This window comes from Hermetia illucens, chromosome 6 (genome assembly GCF_905115235.1).
Source record: "Hermetia illucens chromosome 6, iHerIll2.2.curated.20191125, whole genome shotgun sequence".
Lineage (NCBI taxonomy): Eukaryota > Metazoa > Arthropoda > Insecta > Diptera > Stratiomyidae > Hermetia > Hermetia illucens.
In genome coordinates, this window is record NC_051854.1 from 15,989,915 (window position 1) to 16,017,094 (window position 27,180).

Below are 27,180 nucleotides of genomic sequence, written 5' to 3' on the forward strand. Positions count from 1 at the left end.
ATCCATTTATCCTTTGCATCAATATACCGAGTTTCTCTGCACCTATTCCACAGTGCGTCCGGCAACAAGTGCCACAACGTAATCCGCTTAACCAATCAGCCACGACACTTCTGGCATGTCCAGTCTTAGCAGACTATCATCGGAAGCATTCCAGAGGTGCGGCCCTAGGTTGGATCCCTGTGCTAGTCCCGACGTGACCCCTCTGTTCTTCTGGCCTTCTAGTATCTCATAGAGCGGGAAGCGGCTTCTCAGATAATCCCTGAATATCCGTAAATGATAGCGTTATATTAATAGAGGAGGAGGACTACTTGTCGAGCTCGGTAACCATGTTGTTGCTTGTTTCTCGAGGATATTAAATGGATTCGAGTTGCTAACATGGTGTTTCAGCTCCCTGAAATTCGTAAGAATCGTAGCAAATCTCATCCGTTTTTCATCAGGATTAGAAAGGCCGATCACGAACATTGAATACGAACAAAGTCAGCGAAGAGTACTATGACGCGGAAGAGATCGCGGCAGTTAAGAAACACGGGTCACCGGGAAGAAAACTATTGAAATTACATCCATTCGTAGATCAACAAAGTCTGCTAAGGGTCAGAGTAAGGCTTCGACACGCAAACGTCGCCGAGGATCATGAACATCCGACACTCTTGCCTCGGGATCACTATGTAACTCAGTTGATCATTCGGGAAGCGCATATACGCACACTTCAAGGAAGGGCCACAATACACGCCACGGAATCTCTTTTTTATTCTGAATGATCAAAGGGTAACAACCAAATCCGCCATTATTGCACGTGACATAGACTATGCCGGCCCATTCAAGGCACGGTTCGTTTCATTCAGCATCAACTTTGAAAGAGTTTGTCTGCGTTTTCATCTCCATGATGACGAAAACTGTACACCTGGAATTACCGAATCATTTAATAAAGGAAGCTTTCTTAGTTGCTTTTGAAGGATCTACGGCAAGGCGTTGATTAATGGAGATATGCAGCGACCTTAGCACCTACTTTGCTGCAGCAAACAGTCAAATGGACAAGGAGGTATGTACAACAGGCGATAACATCCGTATGGGAGAAGTTCGCAACAATATCAGCGAAAGCCTGTGTTACCTGGCATTTTGTCCCATCCGTCGAGCCACTGAAATGCAAATAACAATTTACGGTGCCGAGATAGTGAATTGCAAGTCGCGTATCTCATGCTTAAGTGGTGTTTCGGGCAAAGCAGCGCGGTTTGACACTAAATCTAAAATTGGAACGTGATACCTTTATAATTGCTTTTTATGTATGAGACAGATAATTCCTCTTTGCCAGTCGTCAGACATTTATTCGCTGTCCCACTCCTTGAGCACAAGTTGATGAACCACTTGGTAATTGGTCGCCTCCATATTTAATCAATTCGGCTGTAATTCCATCGGCTCCTGGCGACTTATGATTTTTAAGCCGATGAATTGCACGGACTGTTTTTTCCATACTTGGTGGTGGCAGAATTTTTCCGTCCTCTTCACTTGGCGGGACCTCCAACTCGCCGATGTTCTGGTTGTTCAGTAGTTCATCAAACTACTCAATCCACCGCTCCAATATGTCCATTCTGTCAGAAATCAGATTTCCATCTTTGTCTAGGCAGGATGAACATCGAAGTGTGTAAGGCTTCATCTTGCTGACTTGTTGGTAAAACTTCCTTGCCTGGTGCGGTTGCTCTCTGTACTTTTCTAGTTCACAGACATGCTGGTTCTCCCAGGCTTTCCTTTTCCGCGCGTGCGCGCGTCCTTTGAGAATGCAACATTACTCGGCATGCGTTGCTAGCTTACATTCATCGTCAAACCAGCCGTTCCGACTCCTTTTGCAGCTGGGGCCAAGTATGTTTGTGGCCGTATCCATGATAACGTTCTTCAGGTGATTGTGAAGATCATTTGTTTATGCTTCATCTCCAGGATTTCTGCTGACTGCGGTTATGGCGGCATCCATTTCCCTATTATAGGTGTTGCGGAAGGTTGTATTGTGGATGGCTTCAGTGTTAACTCTCACCTGATTGTCAGAGGGGATTATAGGTGATGTTGTTATTCCAGTTCGGAGCACCAATGCAACGAGATAGTGATCCGAGTCTATATTTATTTATTTATTTATTTAATTAACGGACAACAAACAGAAAGAATTCTAATTAATTATTGTCCTGAGGAGGCGGAGAAAGCAAAAAACTTATCCTACGTTTAAAACTATTTAAAGTAGGGAAGTTAAAAGGACCAAGCTGTTTTGCATTATAATTTCGGCAAAGCCTGGGAATCGGGGAATGAAAATAGACTTCGAGCTCCGCGAAAGGCACGTTGAAAATATCTGCGTTACGTGTGTTATAAGACGCAGGACGGCAGGTGATGTCGTCAGCGGCGGAGCAGTCCATCAGGCCCGAGGAAAGTTTAAAGAATGTGCATAGATCCAGATAGGATCTACGCTGTTGTAGGAAGGGAAGGTTTAGAAAGCGGAGGCGGGAGGGGTAATCCACACGAGGGAAGCTTTTCTTAAAGAAGAGAGAACGGGTGAATTTACGTTGTACATTTTCAAGGGCAAGACAATCACAGTTACGAGTGGATCACCAGATCACGGAGCAATACTCGAGGGTATTCCTCACAAGGGAATTGAAGAGAGCTAAGGAGGGTTGGATGGAGTCAAAATCAGAGGAGGAGCGAAGAATAAAGCCTGACAATTTTGCTGCTCGATTGATGACATCGAGGCAATGGGTGTCAAAGCGGAGCTTATTGTCGAAAGTTACTCCGAGGTCTTGAGTGGAATTTAAGCAGGATAAGGAATGTCCGTTAAGCGAGTAGGAGAAAGAAGTGGGTGAGGAGTTTAGGGAGTAGCACATAGAGTGACACTTTCTTACGTTTAGCGCTAAACCATTAGTCGAGCACCAACGAACCAGAGTGTCCAGGTTATTCTGAAAGGAAACACATTCCATAGGCGACGATATAGCGGAAAACAGCTTAAGGTCGTCTGCATAGAGCAAACAGGGACAAGTAAGGAGGGGAGGAAGGTCGTTAATAAAAAATAAAAATGGCAAAGGACCCAGAATAGACCCTTGTGGGACGCCAGAAGAGGGGGAGAAGGAGCGGGAAGTACAGCCGTCAAAAGAGACGCGGCAGGATCGGTTGGAAAGGTAAGAGGCAAGCCATAAAACAAGTGGTATGGGAACGTTTAGGGACGAGAGTTTGGATAGAAGTATCTTGTGATTTACAGTGTCGAAGGCTTTCGCGAAGTCAGTGTAAATGGTATGGACTTCTTGCCGTGAATTTAGACATTTGGCGACGAAGTTTGTAAAGTCAAGCAGGTTGGAGGCAGTTGACCTACGTTTAACGAAGCCGTGTTGTTCTTTCACAATGTGTTGGCCAAAGTGGGCGGACAACCAGTCGCTGACATATCTTTTCAGGATTTTGGAACAGGAGGAGAGGAGGGAAATGGGACGGTAATTCTCGGCGAGCGAACGATCGCCACTTTTGTGAATGGGGATAATGAGAGCCTCTTTCCACAAGCTGGGAAAATGATTCTCTTCAAGGCTTTTGTTGAAAATAAGAGATAGGGGAAGGGAGATGGACTTACCAGTTTTGATCAAAAAGAGGTTTGGAAGACGATCGTAGCCAGGTCCGACCTTGGCATCAAGTTCGCCAATAAGGTATTCGACAAGGATAGGAGTAAGAAGGGGAATGGTAGGCGATGCGAGGCAGGTTACATCTACTATCGGAGGGATTCGGAGGAAGGAGGAGGAACATAGACTGACGAAAAGTAGCGGCAGAGAAAATCACAAGATCGTTGGGGGGAGTTAGCAGAGAAGCCAGAGAATTTAATGGACGGAGGGGATAACTGGGCGGGGCAGCGGGAGTTGCGAATGTGGGACCAGAAAGGTTTCAGATTTCCGCGCTTTAGTGAGTCTATATTGGCCCCCCTACATGTTTTGAGATTCATCAAGGCTGAGAGGTGGCGTCGTTCGATCAACACGTGGTCAATTTGATTGAAGTGAAAGGCCCACGTATGTTTGTGGACCGCTCGTTAAATTTTATTGCATTAGTAAATGCTTGGTCATGAATGATTGCAGATATAACTCAAACCATGTCCACAAACAGTTTTCTTCTGGGGTCATCGGCGATGCTGTAGCCGTTTACTTCGGAATCATCCCATACCGTCAAAACCTGCTAAAAGTGGATTCTAAAAAGCAAAACCTAAGCTTGCCTCGGGTACTCTAAGAGAAAGCAAATGGCTTTTAAATTATTTATCTACGCAGCCGACGAAATCATTTCCTTTCTCAATAAGAAAAAAATGTTCGCTTCAAAGAGGATTTCGACATTTTCAACTCAAGAAATATATTCACGACTCTGACGAGTCGCTTCATCAAATTCATCACTCCAGCAAATGATTTGCATATTCACGAAAGCCGCTTACATCGCCCACTTTCCAAATACTTCACGATAAGCTCTTTAACTTGCCTTCAACAGGGCATAAATATAAATCACTTCCACCCCACCGACTATTACACGTTCATTCACAAATACCGCATAATTGAGAAATTCGTCAAGGAAACCAATTAATACAATTTTGTGTACGAAACCTTTACAAAATCCCCCAAATCAAAGTGGATACGGGAGTGAATGTGATCCCAGCACAACTCCTTGCAACTCTCGTCGGGGAAGGTGGATGTAATGCGGAGCGCTAAGTTCGCACCCACCCTTTTTCTGGCACTCTTCAATATCTTGCCTCAATACGAGTCATGACTGTGCATAATTACTCATCAATCAGACGCTTATTAATTCGAAATTCTCGGAGAGAATTAATGTTGCTGTCATGATATTCGGTTCGCTCCAGCAATCACCTTGGGACTCTGAAACGATTTAATTTCAAAATCCTGAAAGTGGTTTGGTTGTTGCGGATTTGCAAATGTATGTATAATGAGGTGTAGTGTTGCCTGATTAGAGTATGTTCTGCCTGGTGCACAGGAATCCGCTCTGGCTTTTTAGTTTGAAGTTCAACCGAGTGGAACCAGCAAAGTAGGCTAACAGGATAAGGACACTTCTTCCACGGAAAAGCGGATTGATTGCATGTTTTCACCTACTAGCATAAGACAGGTCCTCAAGGCGGTGTCTCGCCTTCATCTGCAGCGACGACTAAGTACGCCTGAGCAGTCTTTAAGCCCAAATTTGATCCTTAAATCGAAGCTGAAAACATCCAGTCCTTTCACTAGGTAACACTAATTTCTTTCAAGATTTATTGACAATTCCTTCGTAAAGTATACATAAAGCTACGCAAATTCTCCCTATTTAATTTCGCCTAAAAAGATCCCCGTCTCTGCGACGTGTTGCCGTCCCGCCTATAATGGCATCAGTGCCGGCAAGGCCCCTGGTACGCAAACTTTTCGGAAAATCCGAAATATAAACTCTTCCCCGGCAACAACTTTTGTATCTTTATTATGTTTTCGAGACCTTGCGGCTGTGTTGTTAGCATTAAAACTTTAAGAATATGACTGTCATGACAGGACCTTAATTTCATAATGACTATCGTGTTAATTTCCCAGGGTAGATAAAACCTAAGCTCCATGCTCGCTACCCTCCTGCCGGGTTCCTGCTGAGTTCCTGTTTGCTACTTTCCTAAAACTTGATCCGAAACTTCTTTGAGATGCGTTACGGTGAAATGAAAGAAAATCCCCGAAAATGGCACGAACAACATTTTTTCTTCGCCAACTTGAGAATGATTCAAGGATTATAGTTCGGCAAACAACACGTTCTGATAATCCGAGGTCGACCTTTAAAACTTCATCGAATAAAACGTGATGAAGCCGGAACGGCACTAATGGGCCAGGGATGGGACAGTCAACGGCCGATAAAAGTGGAACTTTGAAGTGGAACGAATTAAATTTTCAACCCTCGGGCGAAGATTTGTCCAAGGATCGTTCAATTAAAAGTCAATATTTTCTTTGATAGCCAGGATTCAATATTTATGTGGATAAAGGCATTGATTTCTTCGTTTTATCCTTTTTCCATTGTCCTATTGGAAATTCGAGAGATTTTCGTCTATGTTGGGATAATTTTGATTGTATTCTAGGCAGAAGAGATTCCTATCCGTTTTAATAATCAAAAAGGATGTGGCTGTGTAGCATGTAGATATCCGATTTCATTGCTATTAGAAATGCATGAGGGTAGAGTTGACTTTATACGAAAAACGACAAAGCAAACAAGGGCTGGATGCTTTAGAATTCTAGGTTTGACTTTGATTATATTGTTAGGAGTTGGACACATATTAGCACACTGGTGGGTGCAAGGATTCAGCCTTGAGTTCTATATCTTTAACAAGGGTGAGCTTTCATGGGAGCCATTAAAAATAGTGCATACACTGGACGATGAAATTGCAATAATAATAAGTAAGTTGGGTCCTCCAAGAAAGGCTGATCTCATTAAAATAAAGCAGAACTTTAACTTAATTATTTGTTAATTCGAGTACGATATGCACCAGACTTTCCACCACAATGGATGCTAATTAGAAGGACGAACTTAAAGGGACTTTCCAGTAAATTTCATAGTTCTATTTTCAACTATTCTTGAGAGGATATTAGATATATCGTTTTAGTCCATGACTTTTTTGAATTTTCCTGTTAGGTTCGAAAAATGAGTCCAGTCTCACCTTGAGTTCGTACTTTCCCCTAATTACAAGGAATTTCAAAACTGACTCCCATTTCAGAAAATATAAATTAAGGCCTCAAAAGTGTCGGCGATCGTTAACGGTTCGATTACGATGCGGGAAGTGGCATTCCCAAAGTGCCTGAACAATTAATTGGTTTAGCTCTCACGTTGACGTTATACCTGCGTCCTAGGCAGAAGCCTCGAGAAAGCTTCTAAGTAAACTGCTAATGACCCGTCGACAGCTCTTTCCCGATGTTGCCCCAAGCGAGCACAGGTCCGATGCTTCAGGAAACTGGGCTAATAGCTTCGTCCTCGAGAATATACCAGCTCCTAATTATTGCGGCTTGCTCCTTTCCATACGCTGCTCCTAGTAAAACTTATATCTAGAAAAAAATACAAAACTAAGGAGATGGGAATGGAGAGGGAGTTGGCTCCGTTTGTGCGCAAAACAAAAATGCCTCGCCCGCCGCAACGTACAAGAAAGGAGGCAGCACGCATAGATGGCTTCGCAAATCAGCCAAGTGGGAACACAATCAACTATCCTTGCGAAAACCAAAGTGGAAAGGCTTATCAGAAAATGAGCGGCAACTCTGAAGCGCATCCGGTCTACAAAGTTCCTATAGGAAAATAAATGTCAGCAAAAGCTGATGGAGCTGGAGGAGCTGTTGGATCGTATTTCGTACTACATACAGAACAACCGCGCCTCCGCTGAGGACACCGTCAGAACCAAACGGATCACAGATAGCCGGTTGCAGAGCGAACTGGAGGAAAAGCGAAAGGACTCAAAAGAAGAAGGCGAAGAAGGAGAAGAGGCAAACACATGCAGCGTCGTCGGAAATTAAACTGTCTTAAGTTAAAGCGAACACGAATGGTCGAGCACCAAAAGAGAAGGACTAAACTGCCAACTCTGCTTGCTAAGCCGACGGAAGGCAAGACCTTTGCGAAAGTCCTCTACGAAACCTTTGATAGATCTTCAAATACAGCGGAGCAGAAGTTTCTTCCATTCGGAAAACGAAGGGTAGTTGGGTCCTAGTCGAATTAGGTCCGAAGACAACGAACAAAAGTATGGTCCGTGAATCGTTAAAGGGGGGAATGCTCTGGTTTTTAGTTTAGAATATTCTGGTTTCATGCTCTTTGAAAATCAGAAATCTTAACAGCTTCACCGCAGTGGAAGATGCCATCATACCCGAATGTCAACAGGTTACAAATGCCCGGACTGGCATCACCTCAATGAATTCTCGAGGACGAGAACCCGCTGTGGTAGAAGTTAGCGAGCAATACGAGCGGAAAAAAAGGTTGGGTAATATGTAGGATACGAATTCGGGGCGTCCTGCGACCTGCTGTGCAGCTTGTCGGGGACCTCATAGCAAGGCAGCTTGCCGCAGATGGCAGAAGATTTAAGGGAATATCACCAACGAAAAGCAAACTGATGTTCTATGTATGAATCGTGGCGCATCTGATGAGAACATTGCACATACGGCGGGCTTGCGGTGTTTGTTCAACGTAATCTCCATCTTACAGATCAATCTGCACCGGAGTACAACCGCTCATGATTTGCTAAAACAATTCCCTACGAAGATAAAAGCTGATCTAGTGAGTATAAGTGAACAGTACCGAAACCCAGGACCCAGCTTCATGGCAAACCCACACATTAGATACCGCAGCCAACTGGATTCGGGACGGCATCCGTCTTAGCGTTCTTGCACAAAGCCGAGGTGATGGCTTTGTTTGGATTCGGTGTTTAGGGATAACCGTTTTTAGTGTTTAATTAATGATGCTGACTTTCGACGCAGGCTCGATGCCTTGGAAAACGCCGCTGAAAACGTTTTTCAGTGTTTGTCTAACACGGACTGAGACAACGCGGGCTTTTGGCGTAAGCCTGATGCTCTGAAAAACTCTGTCTTGAACACGGAACGCCGGATCCGGTTTAGGAGAAAGAAAGTAGACTTGAATCGGGCATACCTCACACAGAGTTCAGAGGAAAACGATTTCGTGAAATGAAAGCGAGAACATCGCTAGCAGCTTCAAACACCTGATCCGCCCAAAATTCTATAGACCAGGCTGTGAAGGAAGCATTCGCGACGTAACCTTGGTGCGAGTATCACTGATGTCACTGGTTGGCAGGTAGGAGTTTTGGAAGACTTTTCGACAAGCGAGCTTCAATATACCGAGTTCGAAGTGGTTGACGCAACCTCCCGGTTTATACCACCCAAACTCTCGTTCTGTGCATGGAACGTCGCGAAGATGAACACTGGGAAATTCGTTGAAGCTTGTGGAAGAGGTGGAGCCGCGCTGGAGGCCACTCCGGGAGGTGGTGGCGGTGCAGATGACACTGTCTGTAAATTCAGTTATGAATTTGTTAACGGTCAGCGGTGCTTTTGAAACAAGGATGATGTCAAGCGTGGCAAACTGTGAATGTCACAAATTCCGCCGCTTGATACAACGATTTACCACAGAGAGCAGGTATGCAGCAATGATTGAGTACAGATCATCGTCATCATCAACCGCGCAACAACCGGTATACGGTCTTGGCCTGCCTTAGTAAAGAATTCTAGACACGCTGGTTTTTCGCTGAGGTTCATCAATTCGGTGTCCTGACCTACGCCATCGCTCCATCTTAGGCGGGGTCTGCGTCGTCTTCTTTTCTTTTTAGTACAGATCAGCCGCGATAAACAGAAACAAAGCTCGCTGTTGGCAGCAGGTGATCGCTAAGGTGAACGGGGATCCATGGGAATTCGGTTATAAACGAGTAAATTGAATCATCGAGGCTCTGCAGAAAACCATTATCATGTCGAATACCAAATGAAGGAAATTGAAGGAATTTAAACCTTCCTTGATGGTAAATATACATAACTATCTGCAAAAGAAGAGAAAAGAGGGGAAAGCTGAAAGAAATGACAGCCTAAAAGTAAATACATCCCGCGTAGGTATTAGCCTAAATGGCCATCCCGTGGGGACAAAGGGGCGGGACTACATGCATTTTTTTGGGGAGCGAATACCCTATGCTTGCTTTGGCTCAAACTTTTATGTGCCTCAGCTGAGGAGGAAGTGTTTACCCCCAATTCCTATGAGGCGTTAATGAAAAACAGGAAACAACTACTCTTAGTACAGGAGGAGCTACCCTTTCAATACACCGAGGACCGGAAAGATATTCTAATGTTGCCCAGAATTTGTGAAGAAATGTTGTACAGATCCACAAGCAATCCATAGTGGCACAAGAGATCTGCACCTACGATGAAAGAGGCGGTATATGCGCCAGAAAAACACTCGTCGAAGTCCTGATAGAGAGGGCGTGTGCAGCAGGGTGGCCACCTATGTTTGTGTAGTAGGAGATAAGCTGAAGTTGATTAGGGACAGATCGGTTCAAATGCCACTGGTGGCACTGGGATTTGCATTGTTATTTGGCGTTGGAGACCAGTTGACTCAGCTGTGAATGTACGTACTTAGGTGAAATCAGGCTAATAATCACGGGCGAGCGTAGCGCTGATCACATTGCCTCCTACAGGGTATTGTAATCCTGTAGTGTACAGTTATGGTCTTGACTGATGTACTCTGACATACTTCAAGACCGTGATCCAATTGGATTACGGCGCCAACGATTATTATCAGACGGGATACCGGTTTTTGCACCGTTGATGATAATCTTCGAGTGGCTTAGCTGGAAATGTTGGCATGTAGGGAAATGTAGGGATATGCGTATTCCAAAGAGGCGGCGCCACTACAAGTATATGAAGATGCGAAATTCGGCTCAGGTAAGCTAGCTGCAAACTGCTCAGTTTTTTTAAGGGTAGAAATTCGATTAGCACAAACAATCGAAAATTTTGGAGTGTACCAGTCCAATTTGCTCCGACAGTCAACAGGCGTCAATAGCTTTAATTGATAGCACCATATCAATAAAGAATAAACACTCTCTGCAATTCATCGGCTTAAAAATTATAATCCGCCAGGAACCGATGCAATTACAGCCGAATTACACCAAGCGGTTCACCAACTTATGCTCAAGTTGTGTCACAGCGAATCAATGCATGACGATAGGAGATTACAACTTTGAGATCGTTGAAAATTTATCCTATCTAGAGTCAAAAATCAACTCAATTCCTAACAGTGCTCCTTAAACCATCACTTTGGCGGTGGTTTATTTACCAACCAAGGGCTTCCTTTTTGTAATTTTTTCCAAGACCTTATCATCACACCCATAACAAGGACATTGACTTTCGCTTGCTTTGCATTTGGCTATGAACCTTTTTACATCTACAGAACTTCAAGATTGGTTAACATAATCTATTTAACGCGTCTACACTATTTCCTATCAAAGAGAAGAAAAAGGGTTTTGTACTAGTTTCCCAGGTAGATACATATCTAAACCGGCTGCAGAGGTATCAAAGAATTCCTGACATTATTTTTTGAACCGACGGAAATTCTGTTTATTCAAACTTGCTTTTTCTTATCCCATCGCAGCGGAATTTAAATAGTTTCTCTGACTAATTAGTTTTTCATAGTTAGTCATCTTAGGAAGCGTAGTTACCCTGTGTATTCTGAATTCATGTCATTCAATATTTAAGATACTTGGAAAATTCGTCGAATGCTCTCTGTATGATGCTCTAATCGACTTCCTCCCAAACTTCTCCACTTACCTTCTAAAATTTCCAAATGAATCATTCATCGGATCCTGAAAGCAAAGTCCTAATTACTCCCTCCCCCATACAAAATATGCGTCAAACTTGGTAATTTATTCCACCTTTCATATGCACTTTAGGTGGCTTTAAAAGTTTCTAACTTTTACCCGGAATCGTTTGGAAAAGTCATAAGCTATCTGCCATTCATTGAAATTACACGAAGGGAGATAACCAGACGAAATTCTGAGGAAGTAGAAGGTGCTCGCCAACGTGGGGAAGCTTACTATATTCTATCTACATATTTGCATTTAATTATTCCTGGAACTTTGCGTACAGATTTCAAACATTGGCATCAAACATTGAACATTGAATGTGGTCAAATCTTCCATTTTCTCAGAAATTTGGTATCTATTCCGACTGCTTTGTGAAGGTCTTTGTTCTAAAATGTCCGTTCCATTTTCTGAATTTCATATTTGCAAAGTGAATAGAATTCAAATTGATATTCAAAGATTTGGAATATATATTTGCACAGGAAATAGAATTTGTTTTACTTCTTTTGTACCGAGAGAGGAATTATTTATCTGATATTTGCAAGGATGTTTCTAGGAATATGATGTTTTCACGATCCGCTTTCTTCAGATTTCCCCAATAAGCTCCTAAGTTTTCTGCTTAGAGGTAGCTGAGTTCAGGTTCTTTGCGTTGATTTTAGATACAGTCATTGCTCAAAACAAAGAACCGAATTTCACTCTGGTTGTCGGTTAGGAAAGGAAATGAGGGTTAGCTGCAAGTACATTGAACTTCTATGTTTATTTCGAGGTGGACATTTTGTATTAGATCATCGGCGTAACTTGCTACAACAACAAAATTATTTCAACTGTCTCTGAAATGCTTCAAATTGATTCGCTAAAGCTGGTGAGGATTAGAAAGAGTGTGAGCTTAAATTGATGTCAGTTATTATTGAAGACCCACTGTTACGACTCAGAACACCTCCCATAGCTTTGGTAGAGGAGCAATGTTGACTCTTCGGTGTCTCCATAATTTCCAAATCGAAAAGTAGGATTCACTTGCTCTTTTGCAATGGTGCACAGGTGGCGGTGAGGAAGATGGGCCGGCAACCCTGTCGACCAAATCAAAACCAAGTAGCCGAGGAGAACCTCCATAGTGGTGGCACCGGAAGACGCTGTACTCACTTTGGTTTGCCTGCCGTGATGTAGTAGGCGAATGCTCCAAAGGTCTAATCAGGACGATTAGACCCGAGTCTGCGCGGGGACTTATCTGAAGTGGCAAATTGGTCACGAAACCTCACCCGGGGTATACTGGTACCATAGGAACCGAGATAGCCTCTGGACTCTCATACTTCGGGTGAACTCTCGTTGTATATGAGTACAGCTCGGTTATTTGCGGTTGGTCTCCTAGTGGAAGCTTCATGGGGGTTGTTGGTTATGCTCAAGCGAGAAGAGACCTTCGGGCCTCGATGTGGTTTTGCGTTTCAACACGGGTGCCGTACTCGTTAGTTCGGTAGAGATTTAGGTAGGTCTTGCATCCACCAGTATGAATACTGAGCAATGGACTTGGTATAGACTGGTGCCGTTGTTGCTCTGATTGTGGTCACAAAATCAATCCGTGTCTTAAGACGACCGTGGGATTAAGTCGCCCAGACAGGTGCTCGCGTTAAACCCTCAAGGACTCACTCCTCTTTTGAAATAAACTAAATCCATTACTCACATTCAAAATAATGGCAGGTTTGCTTGACTATGATGCCGGCGCTTTCGAAGGATAGATGCAAATTTCTACTGAAATCTACTGAGCTGCTATCCTTCGTAAGCGCTACGCTCTGCAATTCTGGGCTCTACGAATCTATATTTGCGAAAAATCTATAAACTGCTCTCTTCAAAGAGAGGGAACCGATCACCTGTTTCCTTAATGAAATGGAGCAGCCTGCTACACTTCTCCTTTCCATGACGTCCTAAAAGCAGAAAGGATAACATAGGTAAACTGCCTTTCGAAGGTTTGCCGGCAAAATCAAATCTTGTTCTTTTGCACATGGCAGGAAGGAATCACTATCTGAACCTCATGGTCCCTAATAAATTAACTAAACCAAACTTTTGCAGCTATTTCAGGAGCTCTTTTCAAAGTTACATCCAATTTCAGAACCACCTTCCCTTCGCCCTCCTTTTCCGCAATCATCCGTAATAAAAAATGGCAGGCTGTCCTTGCATTTAAGTAGTAAAAGAGCTTTTTCTGCAGAAGAAGCAAAAGAGGAAATCGCTAAACCGTGTTCATATTAGTTTGTATACAGCTTGACATAGGTTTGTATCCGCTATGATAAACAGTTCCCTAAGACATTGATTCTTCAAACTGCTAGCTTAAAACCAGAAGCCACCTCGCTGTCAAATATGACAGCTTCTATACGGCAACTTCGTTTCACCAATAGTCATTTGTTTTGGCTTCTTCTATCACCAGGATGGATCTTCTCCAAAAATTATGATGACTTAGCTAAGCATCATTGTTACGAACCATTTTGGATACTAAGAAGGAGGGTTATTAATGTAGTGTCAAATCATCCCTTTAGATCGGAGTATTATCATCGCCTAGGTGGACTTTCCAGCTTAACTCTCTTCTTTGGTAAATCTCCATGTTTACAATATTGGTCAGTGGGTAAAGGTTTGGGATAGGATTTTCCTTATTACGGTGCGTCAGTGATCAAAATGTCAAAAATCATCATCATCATCATCAACGGCGCAATAACCGGTATGTAGTCTAGACCTCCGTTAATAAGGAACTCGAGACATTCCAGTTTTGCGCCGAGGTCCACCAATTCGATATCCCTAAAAACTGTCTGGCGTCCTGACCTACGCCACCGCTCCATCTCAGGCAGGGTCTGGCTGGTCTTATTTTCCTACCATAGATATTGCCCTTATAGACTTTCCGGGATGGATCATCCTCATCCATACGGATTGAGTGACCCGCCCAACGTAACCACTTGAGCCGGATTTTATCCACAACCTGATACCACTACCACTGCTATATTTAAAGGGATTCACTGACCACGTCTTCTGACCAATTTTCGAAATAATTGGTTTTGCCGTTTTCGAGTTAATCGTGTGCGACAGACGAACAGTTAAAAAACTGCATACTTGAAGTTTACCTTTCGATACTTCCTTAAGTTAAGTAGGTTCCTTAAGAAGGAGAAATTAAAATGTGGCTTGAAACTTCAAGTTGTTGGATATACACGAGCTAAAAAGTATATAAAGAACTTGGAGAAGGGTGTTGACAACAACGACGGTCGAAAAACAAGGAAGGAAAAAGGGCAGGCTCCTCAATTAAGTTTCACATTATTCAATTAATTCCTTTCCTGAGGAGTACCTCGTTTTACGATATATAATCGAAATCGAAAATCCTCTTCACAAAATATTCATTATTAGTTCTTATATATCCGTGAACGCCCTATAAGATAAGATGTCACCATCCCATAAGTACTGATTCCTATAATTTAGAATCAGTTGCTGAGGGTGTATATAAAATAGCGGTATCCAAATGTAACCCGTACCTCAACAAATCCTTTTTATTTGGATCTCCTTCGAAATAAGTAATCAGATTTCAAGGCCATCCAATCAATTTCCTTCGTGTTTTCGTGATTTGAATACATTATTGAAAATGGTCGGGAAAATGTCGGTACTCAATATTTTAAATTGTGGCAAAGCAGAATATCTATTATGTTAAAGCGAGACGCGGCTTTGAGTGTTTAGCTGCACATTTCCTCGTTTGTCCAGGGAAAAAGGACAAAGATGAACAATGATTCCAACACCAATAACCTACAATACTGGGAGTATCTACTCATGTTCAGAAATGAGCTTTGAACTCGGACGGAATCCTTTGTAGGAGAAACGAAGCGCCCATCCTCGATAGCGAGGATTAGATTTCTCAGAAAATTTGCTTTCTCCAGTTAAAGCAACAGTGATGAGTTTGTAGAGATCCTTCCACCTCAATCTCCATTTCCATATTGCCGCCCACCTTTTGATCATTTCCGTTCTCTCTGGTTTAACCTCAACAAAGTCTGGTGCTTGTCATGATTATTGGTGTGCTACTGACATTGGTTTGGTTGGTGTCACGTCTTTCTCAGATTTCAATGTGTAGATTGGCATCGCACCCTTGATGAAGTTGATTCCTACCTAATAATGATATAAACCCTTGATTTTTCACAACCAGGGACCCAAATTAGTTCCATACTTCTTCTCAGCAGACTGTGAATCTGCCCCGGTACACTTAGGCTTCTTCTGTCAGCACTATTCCAATGTGATTCTTATGATTGGAGGTTCTTCCGAGTATCATAGTATCGTCTTAGTTTTCTCTCATAGCAATTCCCCATCGTTCGCTCTCCGCGTTGGAATTTAAGAGATCCAGGTCCAGATCGTTCAGTCGCCCTTTCTCCGCATTCACTTCTGTCATTTCGGCCCCCATCATCTCCAAGATTCTTTCAGGGAGTCCTGCAGATGAGTCCTCTGAAGTATTCTTCTTCGGAAGCCCCCTGTTTTCTGCCTTCGAACTATTCTGTTGGCAGCGGTCTTCGCATCAAGTCAATGTTGACTTTGGCTTCGATGCCTGACCTCCCAACTATTCCTTTCTTGGGTGTTATCACCTAGTTGTCAGTGTTGCCGAGATCCGTCACCATCTGATGAACACTTTAGAATGCCGCTCGTTTGTTTTTTGTAGGCTGAACTGTACTCATATGATTCATACGAGTATAGGGGTTATGAGGTGCTTTGTGCGACAGCCGCTCATAGTATGGTAAGGACAGGCTTTCTCATTATGCCAATCGGGTATCAGTGAGGCATCGTTCGAATGCAGTTAGTAACTACCAATTACAAAAGATCCAATGGTCACGGTTTGTATGACAGCCCAGATTGAGGAGGTATTTTCGACAGTCGAATCTGGATACGTGGCATTTTATTTATAGTAGAATCACTTGGCTATTACCACACACTTATGGTCTCGGTAAAGATATGATTTTTTTCTTAGAGAGATACTTATCAGTTTCCTAGGGAGCGACAAGTTGATTCCAGGGAGTTGTATTCCACAACAGTTTACCATGCAATCCATTGATTCACCTCTCAGTCGCTTTTTTTGGGATAGGGCAGATGAATATGATTACGCACAGAGTGTTGGACTTCAGCAACGGTACGAGGACTACCAACTAAACACTAGCCTATCGTCAGAGAGCTAGCCTTGAACCGTTTGTCACATTACTTCTGGTAAGCTCCCGAGCTCTCCCGCCGTGGAGTGCCTTCGCACAAGGGAATTCCTTTCGTCAGCGGGAAGGGAGAGGAGGAAAGGGACTGTTAGTTCAAGGAAATCGCTGCCAGTCGGCCTCTCCATCGGTCAATCTCTACCTTCTTTGCAACGAGAAGAACTGGAAGGTAATGAGCAATGCTTAGGAAGAAGGGCAATGGAGATCGTTCCCGCGATCACCATCAAGGCCGGTTCAGAGACAGTGTGGTACGCAGACGCAACCCGCAAAACTGCCCGTCTCTGTACTTGCGTAAGCCACTTACGATATACCGCTTGGCCAACAACGTCAGCCCATACCTCTACGCCGTAGAGCGGAAACGAAAGGAGTTGAGCTCATCAAGAGACGTCGCCTGCTAGACATAGGACCCCCCGTGTTTGCCATTAAGGTCGAAACTCCAGCTACAGCCTTGTTCGCTACTGTTTTGACACGATTATCGACTCACTGATCGATATGGGACTCAGGGTTGGGATTCTCTTTTTAGTCAGAATGACTACTTCGTTTTTTTCCAGTGCAAGGTTTAAGCCATGAGCAGTCATCCATCCACTTACCCGCCGCATCAATATGCCAAGTCTACTTTGTGTCTATCTGACAGTACGTTCAGCAGAGCCGCGACATCATCTGCATAATCGACTAGGCGCGACTTGCATGACAGCATCAATTGTGGGTTTCCCTATTCTAAAGCCGATTCGTCGTGGGGATAAGTCTCAGGCAGCACGTATCGCTTCTGCGAGTTTACTTCTGATGAGCGTTTCGAGCACTTTTCCGGAGTGTCAAGCATATAAAGTGATCGGTATGAAGACGGCAGCTCAGTGTCGCCTTTCTCTTTGCTGATCAGCGCAGACCTAGGTATCTTCTTTCCCTAAAGGGAAAATGCCCTCTTTCCGACAAGCGTTGAATGCGCCGAGGAGTAGACCTGGCCGATATTGGAGCACCAGTTTGAATACCACTGCCGGGATATCATTGGGTCCAGGCGTCCTACGTTCAGTATAGCCGCGACATCATCTGCATAATCGACCAGGCGCGACCCTTTTGGTATGTCGTGTCTAAGCAGATTATCATAGGAAGCTACCCTCGGGAGCAACACCTTTCGCGCTCGGCGGTTGTGCTCCTCGGCTCGCTGAACGGCATCCACGACTGCCATGACAGCATCAATTGTGGGTTTCCCTATTCTAAAGCCCAATCGTTGTGGGAATAAGTCTCGAGGAGCACATATCGCTTTAGCGAGTCTACTTCTGATAAGCGTTTCGAGCACTTTCCTGGAGTGTCAAGCATATAAAGTGATCGGTATGAAGAAAGCAGCTCAGGATCGTCTTTCTTTTTGCTGATCAGCGCAAAGCTCGTTACCTTCCTTCCCTGAAGGGAAAATGCCCTCATTCCAAAAAGCGTTGAATGCGCCGAGAAGTAGGTCTGGCCGATGTGGCAGCACTATTTTGTATACTCCTGCCGGGATACCATTGGCTCTAGGCGCCTTCTTGTTTTCCATAGAGGGGACTACCCCTTTCAACTCTTTTGTACGCCCTCCGTGCTGCAGTCATTATCCCTGAGTGCACAGGGAATAGTGCCCGTACAATGCGGTCCATTCTCAGAGTCACTTTGGCATTGAAATCTAGGATGTTGGAATATTTGGCGCAAATATGGAATATTATTACCACCTTCTAAACGGCATCGAGCTGCTTATATAAAGATTGATTCCCCACGGCATTAGATCGGTGATTTGACGCCATTTTTTTACCATTGCAATGATCATTAATGTAAGTATGAACTCTGTAGCCAAGATTTTGATAGAAACACTTAGCGAAGTGGTTAAGATAGAACTTAATCAGGTTCTTCCTCTTTCCCGCAATAGGGTCGGCTCCTCAGGGTTTGGTTTTCCATTTCTCTTGGTTCTAGGCTTGGTATGGAATCTTTCGGGCATTTCAAATTCAGGTCGTATTCATATTTATTTTCAGGAGGCTCGCCATTTCAGTACGCTAGAACTACGGGGACAGGAATATTCCCATTATTTCATCTTACTTTGCTAATCCTAAACTATGCACCTGACGTATAGGTGCTTCCATAGTTCCCGGCTGCAAGCAATATATTCTCTGTCCTTCTTTCGTCATGTCGTTGGTTGGACGTCTCTATATTTATGACTGCCACTGGCTATTTATTCCAATTAAGAAATACCTTGCAAAATCTCCTTAATTCAAATAATCAGATTATCACATTGAATGGATCACTAATGCCCGGGCCAAAATCAAATATTAATATTCAATTTGAAATCTGAAATTCAAATCTCAAAAGGAACTTCCAGACTCAACTGAATCCAACGAAATCATTTCAGCTCCACGCCGACAACTCTCCAAAGGAGAAATAATTATTGGCTCCTTACCTACTTGCATTCCACAAGAATTCCATACTTCCTGCCCCTGTCGCAACTCCAGGACTTAAATTCACAAACTTAAATTTCAAAATCATTTCAATCTACATATTAAGAATTGATTCTCGACTCTCACCTCGTCCTCAATTTCTTGGCCATGAATTTTTTATTATCCTTCAAGTTTTCTTGCCTTCAATGCGGAGGAGTTGGGTTGGAATTTGCGCAAATTTTCAATTGAATGACTTTTTTGACAAGGATGGTGTGGCGCGGAATGTGTATGTAGGTGGCACTCCCTTTGGCGTAACAGGAAAAGCCAAGTGCCCCCGTATCCATTACAGAAATGAAAATTTATGAATGAAAGCTTTTTCATTTTCTCATTATAGAAACATATGCTCCTAATCTGTATTTAGTGCTTGACTTACGTAGGAGCTGGCGGTGGGTAGGTATTGTGGTGTGCCAAAGTCTTGGGACTTAGTTATCCCCAGGGAGTTACGTGTGAGAGCCTCGTTAAGTGGTGCTGAAATTTAATGTATTGAATAGGTATAAATACCCTTGGATCGATAATACTATAAACAAGAGAGTTACGGAAAATCTTGGTCACCCAGCTTCATTTAAAGAGCCTCGTAGTTGAGTCCTAAAATGGATTTCCCAAGCCGCTTCTTTTCTGGTAATTCCTAGAGGCTCAAACCGATCCGTTCCAATTTTTCAGCTCTACATTGTACTCATAATATACGAGCGAGTGCCTCCAGCCTGCTGAGTGAGTTCCTCAGGCAATTTGGCTTTGTCATTGCTCCCCCACGTGTGGCGGAGGTATACGCATAAAATATGGCGTTCCCGCCAAATAACATGTTTTTTTCATCCGCAGCTTCTGGTATCATAACAATTCGCGATACGCTCCTATAATATCATTAATATGGGATAGGGAATTTTAGGGCTTTATCTTTCCTTCTCCCAGAAATTTATGCTCTCATACGTTGGATTTTATAATGCCATGAATTCCGGTGAGCAGACAGGAATCGTAAAACCACATTACCTTTTTCCGAATTCACATTTGGATATTGGAATCTTATGAATGCCTTCATGTGTTTCCTTTTTTCCTTTTTTGCAGAAATCAACGGCCTTCAACGGTTTGCAGAGCAGCCCGTGTACACAGAGGTTAATCCCAACGAGGATGCGATACTATCATGCAAGGTTATCGACAAACAAGGATCCTGCTCGTGGCAGAAAGATAATAAGGTAATTAAAGCCTCTTCAAATTTAAAATAGATTGTGAGGCGTGCACTTGATGATTTTGGTATTAAATTAATTCTCAGTAACGAAAAGGAGGCCACGCTCACGACCTCCGCACTGAACTAATTTCCACAACCCCAAGTATCTGCTTTGAGACTTCCGACATACCCTAAAAGTATAAATAACAAATTCCGTTTTCCATGAAATTCAAATTGCGTTGAGAATACTCCGTGATGTTTGTGAGCATTCCATGTTTTAATTCAGCGTCCTCAACAAGGATTAAAGTGCGTTCAGGGTTCCCTTTTTCCCTTTATTCCAACAATTTATACTTCGGACATTAGTTGTGCTCCTTCCCCAGTGTTTGTCACATTTTGTTTTTTCCAAAAGGGAAGTACTGGAGAGGAGAACCCGGTGTGGGCTTTAATTTTTACTGCGCCCCGTATTTATTACCCCTGGGGTGGTGTTTGCTTCTGAAAATTACGTGTACGATAACATGCAATTTCAAAACACTGATTTTCGTCAAAAGGTCAGCGCAACAAATGGCATCCATTCGTGCGTTGGTGTTATCACTTGGGACCACACAAACATATTGTAATTGAGGATTGTGAGGAATTAAGGCTGCCTAACGGCCTCACACTATTCTTTCTTGAAAATGTAAATGTTTTTCAATGATCAGGAGAAGTTTCAAGGATGGATACAATCTGGAAATTGGTATAGGTGAATTTGTAGGTGAGCAAATAAAAACTGACGTCAGACAAACTTTCTGCAGCATTGACGTCATATGAGGGACTACAATTTTAAGGAATGAACCATTATAATTTCCCTTAACAAAGTTGATGATTACCTCAGTCCTTACTCAAATTAATCCTCATTACGAATAATGGAGAAGAGCTATTAGTCCTGGGAATCGGACCTCCTTTTTTTTGATTATGTGAACTTCATAGTTCCCAAACTCATTACAGGGTTCAGCTGAGTAGTATTCGAGTTTTCATCAGAGATCTCTTGGACTTCATAGAAGGTATCATTAGCTGCTGAATTTCTGCTTCCTGTTGAGGAAGAGATGCCAGCTATTTGGAGTTCGCATTAATTAAAACCAGCTCCTATTGAGGGCGTTGTTTTTCTTATGGTTGGTTGTTTTCTATGAACCCACTTGCCTATAACTGGGTTTGTGGACTACAATCACCGCCAGCGTTCCATCACATATTACGTGCCCCACACGTGATTTAACTACGGAACACTTGATGTACTCTTAATTTAATAATGTTCTCTTTAGATCTATTATATATCTCTGGTGATAGAGGTAATTTTCAACTATCTAAGCATGTAGCCAGGAATACTTAATTCAGTCCAAGTGGCTTCGATTCAACGTTAAACGGTACTTGCAAAAGGTTATTGCATCCTGAACTAGATCTACGATCCCTACCAGTTCATCTCCTACACAATCAATCCGCCGAAACCCATATCACTTACTTCTTAGTGGGGTATAACGTGTCAAACACACCTACGCGGCATCGTTCACGGTTACCTGAAATGTTCCTCAACTCCCCACATGATTTCCCGATGCGCCTGACCTCCTTCTCTACTGTTCTGTCACAAGTGGAACGATTGGCCATTTTAGGAGAATGCATAGCGTAGCCAACAATGCGATTTTCAACCTCCTTAATATGTAACCTATCCACTGCCACTTTCGCCTTCCGATCGCAGTACATACGAGTGCCAAGCCTATGCGCCAACTAAGTTCATCGTTTGAGATAGTATCAGTGAATCGTACTGAGAGAGTGATTGCCCGGGTCAGTACCTCTGACCCCTTAACTGTCATATGGTATTGCTGCGTCCTAGGTAGTAGCCTTGAGAAAGCCTCTCGGTAATGAGCGAACCGAGAATGACCGGTACGCATCGGGGCACACTGGGAGTCGCCGATGGGGTCATGTGAGCTTAGCTCTGTCAAGGCGGTAGTTATGCCGTGTAGCAGCCCCCAGCCGCTTCGGGACTCTGGTCGGGTAGTGGACATTGAACTGGTGTTAGTAGACCCCATTGCCCTGAGCGAGCGCTGATTCGTCCGTCAATTCCGGGATCAGCTAAGCATAGGTCAGGCCTTAGGGAATTGAGATACCCCCGTTCCTGACAATTGCGGCCCGCTTCTTTGCACATGACGGGGAAACACATAAACCAACAAAAAAATGGACGAAATAACAGGGAAGGAGGAAGCGCTGAGCGAGTTTGGGCGCAGCACAAAAATGCGTCGTTCACCGCAGCGATCAGCGAAAGAAGCAGCGAAGGCTGACATACCCGATCTGACACTGGGACGCAAAAATAAAGAGGAAGTCTTGTCAAGTGGCGCAACTCCAATACCCTGCAGTGCCCCTGTTCCGAAAAAAAGCCCAGTCAGAATCGCTAGTCCTGAGCAGATGGGTTCGGACACAAACCGAATACAAGTGCAGTCCACCGTCCTACCTAAAGCCGAAGATGAAAAGCTTATCAGGAAATGCGCAGCACTGGTGAAGTGTATGCAGTCGGCAACGTTCACCCAGAGGAACGTCAGCAAAGGCGTCAAAAACGAGCTGATGAAACTGGAGGAATTATTTGACCGCATCTCCTTCTACAGCCGAACGTGGAGAGCAGCGGAAGACGATTAGAGAGCAGAAACAGCCACACTTTCCGCTGAGAACGTGGAAACGCCGCCAGAGACCCATCTGTCCAAAGACAACGAGGCTGCAAACCAAAAACCAGGAGCAAAAAAGACGAGGAAGCAAAGAAGAACTAGACCGCAGGCTATGCTCATTAAGCAGACGAAAGGCAAGACATTTGCGGAAGTCCTTAGTGACATCCGCTACAGGAAGAAACCCTAAGACAACGGAGCAGAAGTGTCTTCTATACCAAAAACGAGGAAGGGCGAAGTCGTCATCGAACTGGGCCCGAAGGCGGCTGTCAAGAGTACGTTCTGCGAGGCGATCAAGGGATTATTGCGGGAGACGGCTCTTGTTTCTAGCCTAGAGCCCATGTGCTCTCTAGAAATCCGGGATCCTGACTGTTTCACAGAACGTCGAAGTGGAGGAGACGATAAAGCGTGAATGTCCAGAGGTAACCAATGCCTGGATAGTCATCGATTCTGTAAATGCTTTAGGCCAAAAACTCGCCGTGGTAGAAGTCCCCGAGCAATATGCGAGGATACTCCTTAGCAGCGGGAGAGTCGAAATTGGATGGGTAGTTCGCCGAGCTGTTGTTCTTCCAGACTTCCTTTATCCGTCTGTCATGTTGCTTCTCCACTCGACGAAGTTTATGATAGATCTCTGCGTGTGGCAGCGTTCTTTTAGAATGCAAAATTACTCGGTATACAGTATTCTCTCATTCCGTTGATTGGTGGTGGTTGTGAAAATCATTTTTTGATGCTTCATCTCCAGGACATCTGTTAGCTGCGGTTAACGTGGCATCCATTTCCCCCTTACAGGTGTTACGGAGGGCTACGTTGTGAATGACTAGAGTATTCACTCTCACTTGATTGTCAGAGAGGATTATAGATGGTGTTGTAATTCGAGCCCGGAGCACTATTCGTAAGAGATAGTGATCCGACTCTATACTGGCCCCGCTATATGTTTTGACATTCATCAAGGCTGAGAAGTGGCGGCGTTCAATCAACACGTGGTCAATTTGATTGAAAGTCGTCCCATCTTGAGACGTCCACGTATGTTTGTGGAGCGCTTTCCGTGCAAACCAGGCATTTCTAACAACCATTTCTTGCGGTACTGCCAACTGAATAATCCGCAGTCCGTTATCGTTGGCATCCTTATGTAAGCTATGGGAGCCTGAATACGGACTCCGTCTCTATTTGACTGTTAAAATCTCCAAGTATGATTTTGGTGTCATACTTGGAACAGGCTCTGCAGGCGTCTTTAACCGACTCTCCAGTCTCCTCTGTAAGGGCATGAACGTTAATAATGCTTACATTTGTAACAGTAGGTTTCATGGCTGACTAGAAAACTTACTCCGAGCACATGGTTTACTGGATGGCCACTACAATATATGGTATAGTGGCTCTTCTCCTGGAAACCGGTCCCTGTCTTTATATTGGGATAGGGTATCGGCTAGCTGCTGAGCAGCATTCGGTTTGTACAGGGAGCGCACGTTCCATCAGAAACTGCGCAAATGGTTATTCCGTTTTCGTTGTGGGGTTCGTCTTTATAAAATCCATCCTGTCAGATGCTCCTTCCGTGGCTTTGTAACTTGGGTTTTTCGTGTAGGGTTGTAAGCCCTACCCAGCCTGGTGTTGATTCAGCAGGCATTTCCCAGGTTTTATGCTCCATCATGGGTACCAATCCACGTTTCGCCCTGGGGCCTGTACTACCATTTGACCACTCAAGTAATGTAAATAGCACTGGTCGTTAACAGCGAACTGATGTGAACTGACCACCAGTCGGTGCTCAACTCAGTCGACTGAAAAAGAAGGTACTGATAGAAGTGTCTGGAACTGGAGCTTAATTGGTAACGGAGAGGTTAATATATTGGTTCACTAAAGATGTAAGTCGATAATCTTGGATTGCCATCTCCAGGCCAGAATCTTCTGAAAGATAAGGTCGTAAAGTCGATTCACGTAGCTGAATGGAATAATGATGCAAGTTTGATTATCCTTGTATCCGCCCACTTCAGAACGTGGGTTGGAGCGCTTTGTAGGTATAGTTTACGATTTCTTATTTAAACAGCTTCCTAACAATCCTTTCAACATTTCCACCCAACAATAAACTAATTTCATTCCATTCAATGTCATTTCAGCCAGTTGGTATCTACCCGAAAAAATACGAGTGGGCAGCCAGTTCAATGATGATCCACCAAAGTTTACAACCACCGCATTATGGGGGAGATTGTTCACTGTGGATACGTTCTGCCACTTTGGATTTTGACGATGGATTCTGGGAATGCCAAGTGACAGCCAGCGATTTTACAACACAAGATGCCTTGACCAGTCAACCGGTTAGATTGGTAGTGAGAGGTAAGTTTTAATGTGGTATTTTTGGATTTCGTTCGTTGAGATTGAGATTAGTATGACCTGGTTCCACTTCTTGTCTTTTCTAAATCCATATTTTTAACCTCATTCTTGATGTACACTAAACATTGCAATGCAATAAATATAGTCCCAATATTATACTTCATTATCATCGCTTCCTAACTATAACAATAATAGTAATGGGTAGGTAGGTAGGTATCAGTGGCTGCTTCGAGAAGCCCAATTAGGGCTGTGTGCCGTTTTGATACCACAAACCCCTAAGACCGTGAATCCTGTTATGGGAGCAGGGATGCAGAGTCTAGCCGGCTCTGATCTTCAGAGCGAGCCCATAGCATTCACGAAGGAGAACAACTCTTCCACCTTGCAGCTAGAAATCTCTCTGAGGTCCCCAAAGAATGGTTTAGCCAGTGTCCGTAGCCTCACTCTAGCTAGAGCTAGGCAACCACAGAGAAAGTGCAAGAAGGTTTCCCTTCCTTTTCCGCAGCTTCGTCAATGCGAATTGTAGGGTATGCCGAGCCTGCCGGCATGGTTCCCTATGGGCCAATACCCCGCGCAGATCGCCGTAATCTTGAATGCATTTGCACGCATCTGGCACAGGAGCTCTTATGATCGGGCTATGTTATAAGCCGGCCAAATTCTCCTTGACTTGGCACAGCTTGTAAGCCTTCGCCATCTTAGGCCCGCAGCTGCTAGGTAGTGCGAGCATACTCGGCCCCCGACAGCCACCAGCGAAACACCGACTGTGTTCACCGAAGGGCTGCTAAGAGCAGAGCCTCGCCAATCCTTCAGCCCAATGAACCCCCTCTATGTTCCTAAGCCCGGGAACCCAGAGGAGGGTGACCTTGAGCATACCGCCCGGACAGTTCAGCGCGTCTCTGCACTGCCCTGCCAGCCTGGAAGATGTTGTCGCTGAGTACAACGCCTTGATGGCCGCTTGGCTGTCGGTCAGAATGGCTATGTTACACTTGGGGCTGGAATCTCCCTCCAGCCATCGACAGACTTCCAACAACGCCGGTACTTCCGCCTCGAATACACTGGCAAAACCTGGGAGACCATACGACTTGGATACACCGTATGTATTCGAGAAAACCCCCGCGTCGACTCCACAGGCCATCTTTGATCCGTGGGTAAAGAATGATGGGTCATAACCTTGCAACACGCCGCCGGTCTCCCTTAGTAATAATCGAAGGAAGTACCAAATCCCAAACGTGAGTGTTCGAAGCAGCATCGTGCAATCTTATTCCGCGAGTAAATGCAATAAGAAGTGTCACGGAGAAGGGATTAGGAAGAAGAGGTCTGCTGATGAAATAAGAGCTTCCTTTTCCCTTCGTTTTTTTTTTGGATCTGTGTCTACCGCGCCCGCAGCAGAATACGTCCCGTTCCACAAAACAATTCTTGCGTCAATTCCCATATTGGTGGTAATTTCAATATTCCACATTTTAGATGGTCTTAGGGGTTTTTGGATTGCATGTTCTGGTTCTGGGACACTCTAATTGAGTCACTTTCCAGTCCTCTCAAGTGATATCGCAACGAAGAATTAGACATTTGTTGACGTAGCCAACAATAGGCAACTGTGGTAATCAGAGTTGCTCACCCAATTATGTAGATTCAGTATTATTTACTTACTATATAAATGTGGAACATAGGCCGAATTGGTTCTGCTTTCTTACCAAACTTAGCCTTGATATCAAGTTCGTCTCAAGAGAGGACAACGAAGATGTATTAATGCAGGCATCTGCAGGACCAATATCGAAAGTATTGAGGTCAAAATATTGCGAGTGGGGAGAGGTTTCGCTTGCAGTGTGTTCAGAGCCCTCGTGAGGCGGTTTCATTTGAAACTTCGAGTGTTTTTAAGGCTTCTCACGTAGCCTTCTGCTCTCCACCACCGTATCCTCTTAAGTGGGAACAAACTTTTCGGTAAGAAAAGCTATTAGTAGTACCAAGTACCAAGCAAGCGGCAGGAAAGAACAATGCTTCCAGAAAGCTCGGGGCTTCCAAGGCGAACAATAAATAAGCCGGAATGCAGATGTAATCA

The 27,180-nt window shown here is 44.1% G+C and overlaps 1 protein-coding gene across 3 annotated transcripts in view; it reads left to right on the plus strand.

Moving 5' to 3' along the window:
• LOC119659502 (hemicentin-2) overlaps positions 1 to 27,180 on the plus strand; it is a 371,159-nt gene that overhangs the window by 192,804 nt on the left and 151,175 nt on the right. For all 3 annotated transcript variants that reach the window (XM_038067628.1, XM_038067629.1, XM_038067630.1), the window contains exons 3-4: positions 20,025 to 20,152; positions 24,914 to 25,130. In XM_038067628.1, coding sequence (XP_037923556.1) covers positions 20,025 to 20,152; positions 24,914 to 25,130 — 345 coding nt within the window. The remainder of the gene's footprint in view (positions 1 to 20,024; positions 20,153 to 24,913; positions 25,131 to 27,180) is intronic.